Source organism: Eumetopias jubatus, unplaced genomic scaffold, assembly GCF_037043125.1.
Source record: "Eumetopias jubatus isolate StellerSeaLion01/CBP00866 unplaced genomic scaffold, mEumJub1_p1.0 scaffold_2, whole genome shotgun sequence".
Lineage (NCBI taxonomy): Eukaryota > Metazoa > Chordata > Mammalia > Carnivora > Otariidae > Eumetopias > Eumetopias jubatus.
Window position 1 is genome coordinate 190573370 of NW_028274808.1, and position 17356 is coordinate 190590725.

The 17356-nt window shown below is 44.8% G+C and overlaps 1 protein-coding gene across 1 annotated transcript in view; it reads right to left on the reverse strand.

Moving 5' to 3' along the window:
* Nucleotides 1-2503: 2503 nt before the first annotated feature.
* The window catches only part of CD38 (CD38 molecule), a 43312-nt gene continuing 28459 nt past the window's right edge, over nt 2504-17356 (reverse strand). Inside the window, exons 2-8 of the mRNA XM_028087490.2 lie at nt 17012-17141; nt 15105-15240; nt 10876-10961; nt 8146-8219; nt 6598-6690; nt 6169-6255; nt 2504-3014 (exon numbers count right to left, since the gene is read on the reverse strand). Coding sequence (XP_027943291.1) covers nt 2951-3014; nt 6169-6255; nt 6598-6690; nt 8146-8219; nt 10876-10961; nt 15105-15240; nt 17012-17141 — 670 coding nt within the window. The 3' untranslated portion in view covers nt 2504-2950. The remainder of the gene's footprint in view (nt 3015-6168; nt 6256-6597; nt 6691-8145; nt 8220-10875; nt 10962-15104; nt 15241-17011; nt 17142-17356) is intronic.

Sequence of the window (17356 nt, forward strand, 5' to 3'; positions counted from 1 at the left end):
TGAGTCGTCTTGGGGGAAGCCTCTTGCAAACTGACTGCTACTCTATCTGTTTCATCTGTGGAAGGGGATGGATGTAAAGAACAAAATTTTTCTGCTACTTCAAGGGGTATCCTGGTGAAGAAGGAAGATACATTAGAGAGTCCAGAAATCATCAAGAAAGCCCAACAGTAAGGCAGAAAGGGTCCTGAAAGGAAAACAGCCAGGTCACCCAGGGCGTTAGCAGGGACTTATCACTGAAGACATTCTGCAGATGGAGTTCATTGAACCCTGGGGCAAGCCTGAGTCTTAATCAGAACTGGTCTTGAGCACCCATCTTCATGTCCCGCCCAAACTAAAGCCTGTGAGGATGTGCATATGTGTACACGAGGGCCACATAAGAAGAATCTGTTGACTGCCTACAGTGGCTACAGCTGCCATGACTCCGGAAGGAAACCGGATTGCCAGCCAGGGGCCAGCAGAAAGGGGCCAACCTTTGTGGAGTGCCTGCTGACCTATGAGGCACCAAGCCACACTATGAATTGTTGTCATCTTTTGGTCCCACCACACCTTCAGGGGGGCAAATGATAATCCTTATTTGAGTGGCAAGGGAGCCAAAGTTCAAAGAGGGTAAGTATTTCGTTCAAGATTACAGAGCAATGCCAAAATATGAACCCAGAAACAGCTGACTCCAAAATTTATGCTGTTTTCAACAAACCTAATGGGTTCCCTGAGAGACCCTCAAATTAGTTTATTCTTAAAAAAATCTACATTTTCTTAAAGATTTTATTTATTTATCTGAGAGAGAGAGAGCACATGAGAGGAGGGAGGGTCAGAGGGAGAAGCAGACTCCCTCCTGAGCAGGGAGCCCCATGGAGGACTCGATCCCAGGACTCCAGGATCATGACCTGAGCCGAAGGCAGTCGCTTAACCAGCTGAGCCACCCAGGCGCCCAGCAACAAATCTACATTTAGGGGAAAAAAAAAAAACCCAGAAAATCTCCAGATGTTTGAAAATTAGGCAACACATTTCTGTCATCGCTCACTGAAATAAAGTTCTCAGACACCAATCTGAGCAGCCATGCAGCGCTGCCTCTGCAAAGGAGAGCAGCAGCAGCTGAATCTTGCACATAGCTTTTATTTTGTTTTTTATCAGAAAAGCAAGGACAGATGCCTCAAATCATGGGAAAGAGTACAAAGGGATGGCAAATATCTTGAAGCAGGCTTGCACTCTCCCCTACACATAGGCATGCAGGGGGTTTAGTCATGGGATAAGGGAGGAGTGGGATGTTTGGACTAGCAGTCACCAAGTGCAGAAAGGGGGCACGGAGGGTCACATTCTTTCACAGCTCCTAACTTATGCCCTCCCCTGGGGATCATGGGATCCTGCTCCTACGGGGCCATTGTGTTCAACAGCCTGAGAACAGGAACACTGCTGACCTTTAGCTCCTTCCACAATCACTCCTTAGGGCTTACAGTATATTTTCTAAGAATAACTCCACACATTTCTAAATAACAATTAAATTAGAAAATATTTTTAACTAAATGATAATAAAAAGAGACATACCCAACTTAAGATCTGGAGCTAAAGCAGCATTCAGAGGAAAACTTATAGTACTAAGTGATATATGGAAAAAGAAAGTGTGCTGAAAAATCAATGATCTAAGCTTCCATCTTAAGAAGCTGAATAAGGAAGCCCAAGGAAATTAGAAGGAATTTTTATATCCCTAATAATAAAGAGAAGAGTGAAAACCAATTAAATAGAAAGAGAAAACAAAACTAAAAGTTAGTTCTTTGAAAGAGTAATAAAAGTGATAAATCCCCAAGCAAGATTAATCAAGAAGAAAAGGGAGGACAAATTCCCAGTATCAGGAACAAATATACATATTTTAACTGCCTACTATATATGTAAGACACCGAGCAGGAGGAGAAGGGAGAGGATCAAGAGGGGAAAAAATGTATCCGTTTTTGAAGATACCCAGAAAAACCACAGTTCGGGGGCGCCTGGGTGGCTCAGTCGTTAAGCATCTGCCTTCAGCTCAGGTCATGGTCCCAGGGTCCCGGGATCGGGCCCGCATCGGGCTCCCTGCTCGGCGGGAAGCCTGCTTCTCCCTCTCCCACTCCCCCTGCTTGTGTTCCCTCTCTCGCTGTGTCTCTCTTTGTCAAATAAATAAACAAAATCTTAAAAAAAAAAAAAAGAAAAAGAAAAACCACAGTTCGGATTCTATTATATTCAATTTAATCCAACATGCATTTATTAGAAGAGAACATAAAGCATGTCAGCTTGTATTATAGGCCTAGAAAGAGAGCATATATATTTTGGAGTCAGACAGAGCTGAGTTGAAATCCAGCCTCTACCTTGAACTAAATGTATGACTTTAGGCAAATTATATAACCTCTCTGAACTTCCATTTCTTACCTAACAAATGGGAGTTAACAGTACCAACCTCATAGGGCTGTTGGAAGAGTGGGAGGTAAAGCACATGAGTAGCTTATATCCTATGGAATTCGTTTCCCAACATGACCCATAACCACGGCATTTATACTTTATTTGTAGAAAGGGTACAAAAATATATCCTGAGACAAGGTCATTCATGGTCATTTACCTTCTCTTAATTACCTGCACCAATAAGAGAGGTTTGGTATAGTCATTTTCAATAGAAAGGATGCTACCAACATACAAACAACAGAAAAGCACCTATGAAAATTAAAATGAAATAACTTAATATAAAATTTTCATTCTAATTTTATACCATAATTTTTTTCATGAGTTTTAGGAAATCAAAATAAAAACTATGCCAATAACATGTTATTTTAAAAGTTTGGGGGAAAAGCTTCTAACTCTAGTGTTGGCATCATGACAGAAGATCTCCTCCCCCCCCAAGTCTTCAGCTTCCCAGCAGCGTGTCTCCTGAACCACGACTACCAATGTATACTGCAAGGCTCAGAGATCTGAAACGACCATGCTGATTGGCTCATCTGTAATATCTGCAAGATGAATGCCCAGGATTTTTCACACACTGAAGAAGCCTGATAGGCCTACGACAAGAAAGAAAAGGAAAAAAAAAAAAAACAAAAAAACAAAGATCAATCAGCAGTACACTACATCTATGGTTCAATTCCCCAATACAAGTAGCCCCTTCATTAGCAACAAAAGTATGCATGGACCACTCAGCATCCACACAGCTTCCTCTCCGGCAGTGACAACACAGTGAAAGTTCAAGTCCAGGAACGAACAACTGAAAGTACGGACCAATTATGTTTCATTTCACTTGTAAAGCCATAGAAATAAATACTGAGAAGGGACGTTTGATGATAACGTGTGGAAATGAAAACAAATGTGTGGCTCAAACATGTCACAGACACATGCTATGAATGTCAGCTAACAATCAAGACACAACAGAGGCAGCAACCTGCGATGAGAGACCTCCATCTTTTCTGTTGATGATATGCCTTCTTCTCTGCAGAAGCTTCCTGAGAGAGGGCTGAGCCATAGGGTCAGGGGCAGAAGAGAGGGTAGAGACTCTCTGGGGGAAGGCTGGCAGCCATCCGCAGGAAGACCACACATCCTTTGCACAGAACAAATCCTAGATAAGAATCTAGCCGGTGAGTGGCTCTCTGTTTCATAAAAATGAGATAAGAAAAGAACAGGATCCAATGGGAGTGGCTGGCCTCTGGAGAAGGGCGGATAGTAAGGGATGTGGTTCATTAAATTGTAGCTGCATCTGATTTTGCTAAAGGTGAGTCAAGAAAGAGAGCGATCCTTAGAAGCAGCTACCAGCACCCCTGGGCTTCTGGAATGGGCCATCTCAGGCTCACTTCTGGCCAACTACCATGACCAGCTGGGCCCAGCGGTTCTAAGTGTAGAGTCACTCCATCCTCACCAATATGGTAGCCCCACATGAACACTTTCCAGGGCGAAAGTAATTATTAACAGCAATTATGCCGTTCAGATGATCTCTTTCCACAGTTATGTAAATATTCACATCCAATGTTACAATAAAATGGACACACTTTGGATATGTTGGATAACACACTGATGGATAGAGAGGGAGTGTATTTTGAAGTAACATAGAGGAAGAAGTGCACCCTTTAGGTTTTTAATAAATATGTCACAGGGGGGCACTAACCAGGAAAAAACATGCTGATATTTTTAGGGTCATCCAAAAAAGGACTATGACTTTGTTCATTCCACTGGTTAGAACATATGTGAAGAAATTCTGTATATATTTCAGCGGGCGTGTGAGTGTGTATATGGGGAAAAAGAAAAGGACTTGAAGGATATACAGCCAAATGTTAATAGCATTTGTCTCCGGGTGGGATTTATAAGGGGGATAACAGCAGAACCAGTAGAAGGTCTACTCTATATAAATGTACTTACACTTCTGTTTGCCTATTACACAATCACACCACCACAGCTGGACAACAGTTTGATAAATTGGGAAGTATGTTTGGCATGGAGTGATTTCAACTTCAGTCTACGTCTATATCCCTGACATTCACTTTAGGCTCCCGTGGGGACAAGCGGCTTTCTTGCAAAGCCACAGAACTTTTAAGATACAACAAGGGGCCCTGAGGAGCTGGTAATTTAAAGAATCATGCTTAATATATTACAACCTTGTGGTTGGAGGAAAGGTCTAAGTGATTTCAAATATGATCCCCCAATTTAAGGTCCCACGAGCTGATGCTCAGAATGACAGGTGTTGGCTTACAAATCACTTCCTTCAACATGGGCCACTGTTCAAGTCCAGATGGAAGGTATGCTTTTACATTCTTCCCAGGTGGAGAAAGTGGGCTCACCTGGAGCCTGCAGTCGGCGTGAATGAGGCTGACTGATGGCCATTAATGAAAGAAAGGGGAATGATTAAAATGAGAAAAAAAGGGGGTGTTGAGGATAAGACCCATGTACATTCCCCAATCTTCTCCTAGGCGGTTAGTGTTCTATTTTCCCAACACGAGATATCTTTGAATAACTTAGACTGGTCAGATGTCCGCAATGCTTCTTTTATAGTTGTTCTCGCTCCTTTGTTCGGCTTATTTTCCCATCTAACTGCGGTAGAAAGCTTGTGTTATTTTCTGGCACTTTCCAGAGAGGAGCCAGCTGACTGAGGGGGAATTCAGGTCATTTTGAGACAAAAGCCCTCAGTGAATGTTCCTGGAATCTGTCCTTCTGCCTTTCTGATAGGGTTGGTGGGAGAAGGTGGTGACAGAGAAGACAGGAAAAGGATTCTTGAATTCCAGCCTCTGTGTTCTTTGAGAAAATTTTTCTGTCTGCATCTTTATTCTAAGCCATCACTTACAGGCAAATCTCCAAAGATGCTTCTAGCAAGGAGTCCCTGACACAACTACTTAAAAATGAGTGAGGGTCTCAGTTTGGATAACAGAGTTGCAGATGACTTTAAAAATATATACCATCTGTAATTTTAAACTTTTTCCCAATACGCATGTATTACCGGGAAAAAAATAAATAAATAAATAAGGGGCACCTGGGTGGCTCAGTCGTTGAGCGTCTGCCTTCGGCTCAGGTCATGATCCCAGGGGTCCTGGGATCGAGCCCCGCATCGGGCTCCCTGCTCAGCGGGAAGCCTGCTTCTCCCTCTCCCACTCCCCCCTGCTTGTGTTCCCTCTCTTGCTGTGTCTCTCTCTGTCAAATAAATAAATAAAATCTTAAAAAAAATTAAGATCTTACATTTTCTAATTTATAAAAGATAAAGCTTAGTAGACATCCATGTGGCAACTTATCAAGTATTAGGCATCTACACTGAGATCCAACTAAAGAAACTTCACATGCAAAATATTGCCATGTCACAAGAATTTTACAAATGTGCCTCCACTTCCCTGAAAGCCAGCAGGTTTGCAAGCCCTGGGTCAGGTGTCTCATGTGGGAAACCAGGAAATAACGTTCTCAAAATCTGGGTCAGCTTCAGAGGCAAGTCAATGACTGGGGACAGGTGGAGAAGAAAGGAAGAGGAAGGTGGGGGAAAGGTGGCCAATGGAAGGCCACTGGTTGGAAACAGCCTGTAGGGTGAGCCCGGGGGGTGGGGAGGAGGGACGCTCACCAGAGGCCACCATCCCAGATCACCAGCAAGGCCCAAGAGGGACTCCCACCGCCCTCCCGGCTCAAGGGAGGCCGAGGAGAGGAAAATACCTACAGATGGCAAGACAGCCATTTCTTTTTCAAAAAGTCAATTACCCGTAATTATTCTGGCAAGAAAACGTAATGCTTCTTCTCTTTAGAATCTGTTTCAGATCATTTACGGAGGAACTTGAGCATGAGTCACTAGGAAAGAAAGAAAGAAGAGTTAAGTGATAAGGTTCTTGCAAACATTTCCTGATCTCCGTTTCTTCTAGGTAGCAAGCCCTGGGCCAGGCCGGGGAATAGAGCAGAGCAGAAGTTGTTTTTAAGAGCTCACAGGGCAGCAGGGGGCTGACGGTGTGAACTGCATGGATACTTATTGTGGATACGAAACAGAGGTTGTTAGGATGGGCTGAATGTCCAGGGAGGCCCCAGTCATTTCCTGGTCACTCTGTTCTCAATGCATTCTTATCATTGTGGCTTCTTCCATGGACTGATTCTGAAAATCACCTTGAGAACATATACGCACAAAGTAGGAACATATACCTGTGAACACTTCCAAGGTCATGCATCACCCAGGCCTGTAGTCTATTAACCTTCTCTGGACGCAAATTAAAGACTTCCACACGTCCAAAAGTGCTACGATAGAAGAGGCAGAGAATACTGTTAATCCCAAACTGAATTGTTCAGCCATCCCCAGGCCTTGTCAAGAGCCAGCAGGCAGGGAACCACTGGTTAGAACATGCCCTTTGGGACTGACCGGTGATTTGCACTAGAACCAGCCAGTCTCATTCAGTGTGACCCTCGTTGAATAAGAGTCTCAAAATAAGATTCTTAATCCGTACCTTGATGGTGATTCTTTAAATACTTAATCTTCAAAGAGAGAGGCCTTGCACTGACATAATGAGCATCATCTGGGAGCTAGTTGGACCTGCAGAATCTCAGCCCACCAGCCCCTGCTGAAGGAGAATCTACAGCTGAACCATCCCCAGATGACCCACATTCAGTGAGGTTCGAGATGCACTGCTCTGAGAGCCCTGGTGCCCTGCTCGGACTCCAGCCCTAAACTCTTCCCCATTGGTCTCTGACAACCATTGCAAGTAGCTGGACGCCGAATATCAGATTATAAAATCATGGAGTGTTAACACTTTCACCCAAAAGCCTGCAAGCTTAGGGTCAGAAGAAGACAAAAGGACAAATGCTTCATTGCACAATTAAATACTAAAACAGGAGAGAAGGAAAATTCATTTGGGGTATCCAGAGAGCCTGGAGCAGCCCACCAGTATCTGCCTCTCTTCTCAATCCTTTTCCAGGGAGATACTGGAGAACAAAGGCTGGAAAAATATCCAATGTGGTAAAAACTAAGTATAGAAGGAGGTCAGAGAAGAAGGGCATCGGTGTGGCCAGGTTCAGCGCTGTGGATTAAATGCGGAATGACAGCTGATACCCGCTGAGCCCTCTCTCTGTTATGAGGCACAGAGCTCAGCCCTTGTCATACGTCATCTCAGCTAATCTTCCAACCACCACCACCACCACCACCTCTTCTGGTGCATACTACAGGGGCTCCCGGAGGTTAGGTGCCCAGCCAACGTTTCCACAGGTTAACGGGTAATGACTGGAGCCCCTGCTTTCAACCACTACGATAAATGATGGGCAACGCCTGGAAAGAGATCGTGAAGGCCAAGAGCCCAGCACAGTAGTGGTCTGACTGCTTAACTGGGATGCACAGTCTTCATGGAGGACAGAGGAGCCAGGCCAGATCTTCGTGGATGGTGGGGAGTGCGGAGAGGGTCCGGACAAGGGGAACAGCAAGCATGAACAAAGACGGGAAGTTGGGAGAGCTCAGAAAATTGCACCAGGCCTTGAAAAGCCAAGAGGAGGCGCTGGTCACAGAACAAGGGCCGACAGGACATTTAGAGGATTTTACACAAAGGAGACACCAGACAAAAGCATGGACTTAGACAACTCTCTCCATAGAAAACAAATATTTTACCTCTTTAGCCCAAATCTTCAGTACTGACTTGACCATGAAAATGAAATATTTAATAGGAGGCTGTACTAACACTTGCAAATAGGACGCAAAGAAACGAGTACCTTCTTTCATCAAAGGTGTTTCTGATGGACCCATTGAGCACCACATGGACCACACCACAGGCATCTTCTGCAAACTTAAAAGAAAAAAAAAAAAAGCTCACCATTCCTCAGCATGCAAATTTAATTGCCACACCCCAGCAGCTCCTTCCAAAACAACTCTTAGCATTAGCTGGTTAAGGAGGGAAGAGCCTGTATAGTTCTCCCTCAGTAATGCCAGGTGTATGTAATTTGCATCCTAAGCCATTGGCAGGATTATGCTTCACAGGAGAATTCTGGAAGCGGTTCCTCCAATCTATGTTTGAACGATGAAAGTCAACATCATTGTTCACAGGGTTGCTAAACTGATGGTACTGAGTGCTCTTCGAGAGCTTCGAGCCTGGCTATCCTGCCTGCCACCACAGCCCTGGAGCTTGGAGCTGGTGCATGGCACAGAGTGGGCACCCAGAGAAAATCTACAGAGGGAAAAGAGGGAAGGAGGAAGGGAGGGAAAGAAGTCTTAAATACTTAGTGATGGAGATTAGGAAAGAAATGGAAAAGGCAAGGCAGAGGGCAACAAAAGCTAGGTCCTGCCGGACAAATAGGCTTTCACCCGGGAAAGGCCGAGGCAGGTGCAAACAGAAAGGCCTAGGGGATTGAGAAAACAGTGGTTTTGGTGAAAACCTCAGCGGATGCAAAAGTTGGCTAGAAAAGTGAGTTCACAGAGGGCTGTGAATGCTTGGCCAAGGAATCTGACCTGTATTCTACAGGGGATGAGACACCACTGAACCATTTGAAACCAAATTGTAAGAATCCAGCGCAGCTTCTGTCTTTCTGCTGGGGGTGATGAACAGAGGACAGGGGCCCAATTTCTACCAATCACAAATGCTAAGTCAACAGAGTGCTTCCGGGGGCCAAGCACTGAGCCTGCCACCTATGATTCTCAAGAGCCCCCAGGAAATAAGCATTGGGTCAATTGGCCCCAAGGTCACATCACTTGGAAGCAAGGAAGTGCAAGGGGGATTCAAACCCCAAGCAGTTCTGCCTCTCTTGTCAGAAAAAGGAAGGATCTCGTCTGATAAAACAAGGTTTTCTTGGTACATCTGTGAGCATTTAGCCAAAATAAAGCTGCAGCCCCAGGGTAGCTCACCATGGCAGGGTCCCTTCCATCACCTTCACCACTGTGCTCTTAGCTCCAAGTTGGTGCTCGACACATATGAAACGTGGCTTGGCTTTAAGAGTTGGTCACAATAGCACTGCCCCAAAATATAGCAGAGAGTGAGAAAATAAGTAGGAAACTTTCTCAGAAACAGCAAGCAAGCAAACAACAACTTATAAGTGCCTCTGTATAATTACGCAGCACTTAGTAGGTTCTCAACATATTCATTAAAGGAATGCATTCTGAGTTAGTTAATGGGGTAGGGGTATCTTGTTTAAACATGGCAGTAACCCCATGGGACAAGCATTATTATTTTTTTTTTTTTTAGATTTATTTATTTGAGAGAGTGAGAGAGGGACAGAGAGAGAATGGGGAGAGGAGTAGAGGGAGAGTGTCTTCAAGCAGACTCCCTGCCAGGCAGGGAGCGTGACAACAAGGCTCACTCTCACCACCCTGAGATCACGACCTGAGCCGAAATCAGGAGTCTGATGCTTAACGGAGTGAGCCACTCAGGCGCCCCGGGACAAGCATTATTCTTATCCCTCTTCGACAAATGAGGAATCTGAAGGTCAGAACAGTTAAAGAATCTGTCCACATTTAAAGGGTCTCCTTACATCAAATCCCAGGCCATCCCCCTCCTCTCTACTGTACTAGAGTTTACCTGAATCTCCTTAAGGATGGTGAGGCTCTCAGCTCCTCTACGAACTAGCCTGTTGACCTTGGATGAGTCACTTAACCTCTGAGTCTTCGCACCATCCCACAGCCCCTGTGGTGAGGACTAACTGGGATGACACGGGTACGGCATCCGGCCCAGGACTTGGCATGAATATGCACTTAGCCAATGTGAGTTTCACTTGCCCAGTTCCTCTGATGCCTGGACTCAATTCTGGAGAATTATAAATAGTATTGTTTTACTTTCTCCCTGGTTTTCTCTCCTCCAGTTCTTTCTTTATTCCTTGCTTTTCCTTAGTCCACTTGCAGGGAAGTAACTCATAAGAAAAATAAATGTACCCCAAAGCAGCTTAGAGTGAAGTCAGAAGTAGAGAGCCATGCGGGGAGGGATGATGAGAGTAATTCCCAGCCGGAATTCTGGATCTGGAGTCAGAGAATTTGGGATAAACCCCCAGATCTGCCACTTACTGTGTATGGTTAGTAGACAGTGTATTTACCTGCACCTGCATTCTGTCATCTGTAAAATGGGTACGATACACATGGTACCCGCTTCGTAGGATTCTTGTGAGGATGAAAGCTTTTAATACGTGTACTGTGTGCCTCTACCTGGCACATAGTAAATGGTCTGCAAACATTGATTATTCAGATCGATCAGGGACCCAAGTTAGGCCAGCGCCTAGATCAGAGCATTAAACCAAGCTGAACCAAAGCCAAAACCTGAGTAAGAGCAGGGATTCACCAACTAAAGCTTATGGACCCTCTATGAATGACCTAGACTTATATGTGAAACTCTTCTGTTATGTGCTTAGGTACATTAGTCTCAAGAAAGGATCCCAAACTGTTTTTCCTAAAAGGATCTGTGATCCAAAAAGGATTAAAACCAACCACTGACAGGATGACCTCTTAAGTTCTTTGGTTCTTACCCTTTTGGACACCGTGTTCCAGAATACAGAGAAAGAGTTGTTGCTGCAGTCTTCCCTCCAGTCGGGACAAGAGTGATAGTTCATTTCTAAAAGACATAGTTTTTAGAAAATTATTAAAGTAGAAAAGTAAGGGTATAATTAAGCTTTGTTTTTCCCGGGCTGTTCGATCACAGCAGGGCCAGATTCCAATGGCATCACTGCCAAGATGGAGAATGGAGAATGGACTCATCTGGCCCCAATTTCACTAAACGCCCCCTGAATCCCTTCCAAGTCCTTACCTTACCCTCCAAATTCCAGACAGGAACACAGTGACCAGCTTTGAGTCATCGTTCCGGGAAACTGCAGCAAAGGTTTATCTGGCAGAAACAAGCCCTCGACATTATCCCCTCGTCCGGGAAAAACTAGAGATAAAACTGGGTCCTCAGGGGCCCCTCTTTCCAATTACTCCTCTGCTTCCTACCAGCTCTCTCTGGCTGACAGCTTTCCTCCTTGACCTGCCTCAGGCCCCACACCCCCAGGCTCGGACGGCTGCTGGGTCCTCCTGCACTCACTCTCCCCCAACAAGACAGGCTCGGGAGTCAGTGAGATTTCGCAGGCATAGAGCATGAGTACACCATTTCTGTGGTACCTCTCCCAGGCATGTCCGTCTAATGCACAAAAATTGTTTAAATTATTTTTTGAGATATAATTGACAAAATTGTAAGATATTTGAGGTGGACAATGTGAGAGATTTATATATATATTTGAAGTGGACAGTGTGAGGATTTATAGAGAGAGAGAGAGAGACATTGTGCAAGGATACCCCCATATGGAGATAATTTAACACATTTATCACCTCCCATGTTGACTTATGTGTATGAGAGAATATTTAAGTTCTACTCTCAGCAAATTTCAATTATATAATACAGTGTTAGCAACCATAATCACCATACTGTACATCAGAACCTCAGATCTTATTTATCTTATAACTGAAAGTTTGTACCCTTTTACCAACCTCTCCCTCATTCCCCCACCTCCCAGCCCCTGGCAACCACTTTTCTCTCTGTTTCTAGGAGTTTGACTTTTTTTTTTTTTTTTTAAGATTCTACATATAAGTGATATCGTGCAGTATTTGTCTTTCTCTGTCTGGCTTATTTCACTTTGCACAATGCCCTCAGATTTATCTGTATGGTTGCAAATGGCAGGATTTTCTTTTTTTTTTTTTAAGATCTTATTTATTTATTTGACAGAGAGAGAGAGAGACAGCGAAAGGGGGAACACAAGCAGGGGGAGTGGGAGAGGGAGAAGCAGGCTTCCCGCTGAGCAGGGAGCCCAATGCGAGGCTCGGGGTTCAATCCCAGGACCCCAGGATCATGACCTGAGCTGAAGGCAGGCGCTTAACGACTGAGCCACCCAGGCGCCCCAAGGCTTTCCTTTTTTTAAAAAGAATGAATAATATTCCGTTGTGTGTGTATATAGGTATGTGTGTGCATATGTGTACATACTTTTTGTTTTTTTACTCATTGCACTTGACTACACAAACCTTAATTGAGTGTTAGGTCCTGAGGAGAAAGAGATGAATCAGATAGAAGCCCTGCTTTCAGAGAGTACATGATTTAGAATTGGGAAAAATAAGGCTAAAATGAGAAGGTTTTATGGTAAACAAATTTAAAACCTAAAAGAATTAAATGAATGACTAAGAAAAGCTGACTTGCAAAATGGGAAATTCAAAATGGAAAGCAGGAAGCATGGCAAAAACTATAAAATTTAGGGGCTCCTGACTGGCTCAGTTGGTAGAGCATGTAACTTTTTTTTTTTAAGACTTTATTTATTTGAGAGAGAGCACACAAGCAAGGGTTGGGGGCAAGAGCAGAGGGAGAAGGAGAAGCAGACTCCCCAATGAGGGGGAGCCCGAAGCGGGGTTCGATCCCAGGAATCTTGGGATCATGACCTGAGCCGAAGACAGACACTTAACTGACAGTGCCACCCAGGTGCCCCTCTTTTTTTTTTTTTAAGATTTTATTTATTTGAGAGAGAGAGAGAGATCATGAATGGGGGGAGGTGCTGAGGGAGAGGGACAAGCAGACTCCGCCCTGAGTATGGAGCCCGATGCGGGGCTCAATCACAGGGCCTGATCCCAGGGCTCGACCCTGAGATCATGACCTGAGCCAAAATCAAGAGTTGGTTGCTTAACCAACTGAGCTACCCAGGTGCCCCTAATGGCTGAGATTTTGTAAGTGAGCAGTAAGTATTAGCTACTATTTTGAATTTATACAGAACATCTATAAATAAGAAAATAACAGGCATTCCAATAAAAATAGCTGAGATATACGAACTGCCAGTTTATAAAAGAAATAGAAATATCTACCATTAAATAAATAAATATGATCAGCCTCACTGTCAGAGCAAAGCAGAACAAGTCAAGGTATTATTTCTTTATCAGATTGGCAAAGACATTTTTATAAGTTGAACCAGTGTTGGTGAGAGTTTGGGCAAATGAGTAACCCATATTCTGATGAGAGTGTAAATGGTTACCACCTTTTGAATGACAATGTGTCAGTTTCTACCGCAATTTGTTCGGCACTGAAATTCCATTTGTAGAAATTTATCTTTCTGAAGTACTTCCTCCAGCAGGCAGATGTACCTGTGCCCGCGGTGTGTGTGAGAATGTGTTTGTGAGTGTGTGTGTGTGTGTGTGTGTGTTGTACACACAAGTGCTCCTTGCAACAGTTGCAATAGCAATATCTCAAGCTAAATGTCCATCAATAGGAAATTGGTTAAATAAATTATGATAACATCCATAGAGGAGATAAATGAGGGCTTTTAAAAAATATGGCTGTATTTCTTTTTTTTAAGATTTTATTTATTTATTTTAGAGAGAGGGAGAGAAAGAGAGAGAGCACAGAAGGGAGGGGCAGAGGGAGAGGGAGAGAGAAACCCAAGCAGACTCTGCACTGAGCGTGGAGCCTGACCCGGGGCTCAGTCTCATGACCCTGAGATCATGACCTGAGCCCAAACCAATAGTCTGATGCTCAACCGACTGGGCCACCCAGGCACCCCAATATGGCTGTATTTCTGTCTGCTAATTCTAAACGAATAAAGCAAAGTTGCACAATGTGTACCTTTTATGTGTTTATGTGAGTGTGGGGCCATGTGTGGAAGGATTCGTGCCAAATTGTTGACAACATTCCCCTTTTGAGAAATGATATGGAAACCGAGGAGTGGGGAAGGGGCAGGGTGACCTTCATTTTTTACTTTTATACATTTCTGTAACATGCAAGTACTTTGCAAATAAGAATGCATCATTTTTGTAATTGGAAATAATGTAAGCCTAAGATGAAGTTTTATAATAAGTTTTTTTAAGTGCTTGCTTTGGCAGCATGTATAATAAGTTTTTTTTTAAAACTTATTTTAAAAAAGTGCTGTGCCAAAAGTGGAGTGCCTGGGTGGCTCAGTCGGTTAGGCATCTGACTCTTGATTTTGGCTCAAGTCAAAATCTCGGGGTCCTGGGATCAAGCCCCGAGTTGGGCTCCACCCTTAGCAGAGAGTCTGCCTGAGGGTTCTATCTCTCTCTCTCTCTCTCTCTGCTCCTCCCCCTCGTGCTCTCTCTCTCTCTCAAATAAATAAATAAATCTTTAAAAAAAATAGCCAAAAGCAATAAAAATAAGAATAAAACAATATAAAGTAAAAATATGCACACTGTAAATAAAAAGAGAAAGAAAAGAAGTGAAAACGGGCTCAATAGAGTTTTCTGAGTAGAAAGAACCTTCCCACAGTGTGGTGTTCTGGGTCTTTCTGGACAAGGTAATGTGGCCTCTGAAAAATGACAGCAAAGCCCCACATTGGCCTGAGACACAGAAGAGCCCAGTCTTCTGATGCCATGGCCGTGGCCGCGGCCATTCTGTGGAGCTAGGGCTTTGGCCTCGCTCCCTCTCAGGCTGCATCCGGCTCTAGCACTCTTTAGTCCTGAATAAAGGCCTCAGAGAAAACAAAACACCTCCAATCCAGAAGCAGCTACACTGGCTCTCAGAAAGGAGGGAATCAGGGAACATGGACAGCCCCAAACTCTGAAGTTGATTTTTCTAGAAAACTGAGTTGATCTAAAGAATGCTATTTTACATGGGCCTGGATTGTCATCAAGGGTGGAGATGGCATGAGGGCAGGTACTGATCTGCCAGGGCCCCTCGCAGAGCCCAGGGCTCCTTTGCCCGACACCTCCCTGGGCAACCCCAGAAGGCCCTGATCCTCACCAGAAGAGCCTGGGTCTCCACACCACTTGAGGCCGTCCGCCATGTAGCCCAGCAGTGTGTCTTCCAGCGTGAACATGTCCTGCCGGACCCGCGTGTAGTCATGCGCCAGCTCGCTGGATTTGCTCCAAAAAAGGGTCTAGGAAAGAAAAACACAACCTGTCATCGAGAGCAATTCAGTAAGTCACACACACACACACACACACACACACACACACACACACACACCCATGTCTTTTTAAATTAAAGAAAAACAAAATATCAGAGAAAATCATAGAGAGTAAAGGTGGGTGTTGTTGACCACATCAGTGCTTTCTGTGTGTGAACCTGAGAGCATGGGTAGAGGTTGTGTGTGTGTCTCCTAGGTCATAATATGAAATGCCTTATTATTTTTGGTGGCAGCAAAAAAAAGTCTGAAAGCCATTGATCAGAATCTTACTATAAACACAGAACCAGAACACATCTGGAGCAGACATTAGGAAATTCCTAAATTTATCTACAAAACCATTTTGTCTCTGTGCTGTTTTCTGGGAAAAGCGCTCTTTGATTCTTCACAGGCTCTGTAACCTCGGCTTCTTTCCCCAACTCTCTCCTAGCCCCACAAAGAGAAAAGAAAGAGAGAAAAAAAAAGAAACAAATACAGTGAGTTTTTTCAGAGTCCCTTGTAAAGGTAGAGAAGGTAGAATTTCAGAACAATCTTGAGCCCGTGGGTCTATGCCTTCTTGACAGGAGGCCGTGGAGGGTATGGCTGGACGCGTGGGCCCCGGAGGGAAGCCCTCGTCAGCCCTTACAGTTGTCCGACCCTGGGCGGCCAAAGTCTCGCTATGCCTCGATTTCCCCATCTGCAAAATGATACGGGTGGCAACCCATAACCGTGAGGAACTCAGGGGCATGAGGAGATGCAATGAGACCATTGCAAATAAAGTGCCTAGTCCCGTGTCTGTGGCCTCGAGACTTGTCACTGGGGGTCACTTACCAAGCAGCCCCCCAGTGCTCCAGGCAGGAGCTCCATCCCAACCCCAACTCTCCACCACCAGGATGAGCGGCTGTAATATGGGGCTGGCTTGCGGGTTTCACAAAGATGACCGGCCATACACTGAATTTTCACCCGGAATGCGGACTTTACGCAAGACGTACCCATCACGCACCTTTTCCGGGACAATCAGTGTATAAAACCCAGGCCTCTTTGGCTCCTAATCCTGTGCTATTGACATTTCAGCTGGTCACTTTCGAGGCCATCAGACCGGAGCCGTCCCTGACCCCTGACCTCACCAAGCCTAGGTTTTCTCACTGGTAAAATGGGGATGTTGATTCTTGACCTGTTTATTTTGCAGGGTGACTGTGAGTCATTATTAACATCATCATTGTCAGGGGTCAGGGAAGAGTTTGGCAATGATGTAAGTTTGGGTCGTTTTGTTTGGATTAGGTTGGGTTGGGTTTCGGGTAGGCCCGCTTTGCCTGATCTTTGGCCATGTCTCCTTCCTCTTTTCCCGTTCCCATTTCTCTCTCTTACTGTCCTTTCCCCAGACGTCCTAAACCCCGATGAGATCCTGTCCCCCTAAAACCCCACAAACTTCATCTCGGCCCACCACACATACATTCAAACATCCAGATTTTCCTCTTCCTTCATTCTGGTCAAAATGTGGTCCTGTGGGCGCCTGGGTGGCTCAGTTGGTTAAGCGACTGCCTTCGGCTCAGGTCATGATCCTGGAGTCCCAGGATCGAGTCCCGCATCGGGCTCCCTGCTCGGCAGGGAGTCTGCTTCTCCCTCTGACCCTCTTCCCTCTCGTGCTCTCTCTATCTCATTCTCTCTCTTAAATAAATAAAATATTTTTTAAAAATGTTGTCCTGTGACCCCTTCCTTTGGCTTTTATTGTCCATTTTAAAAATCAGTCACTTGCCCCCGTTACCTTGTCGCAAGGGACAGGTTCATCTGTCAGCTCCATTAGCGGCTGATAGTCCTGTTCTGTGCTGCTGCAAGGATCCTTCGAAAGAAACGCCTTTGTGAATGCCTTCCCTATCTTTTGGCAGTCTTTATGTCTGAGAGAGAAAACATGGAAAATAAAAGAAAGCGTGAAAGGTTAGATTTCAAACATATTTGGGGAGCATGATTACCCAGAAAATGTCACTTGGGAAGCACTATGTGCCAAGTAGTTCAGAAACATCATTCCATCCAATTGTACAGCATTTTTTATGAGATGAGCAATACCCTCCGTACCCCGCAAGGCCCCTGCCCCTCCTGGAGCTCACTCTGG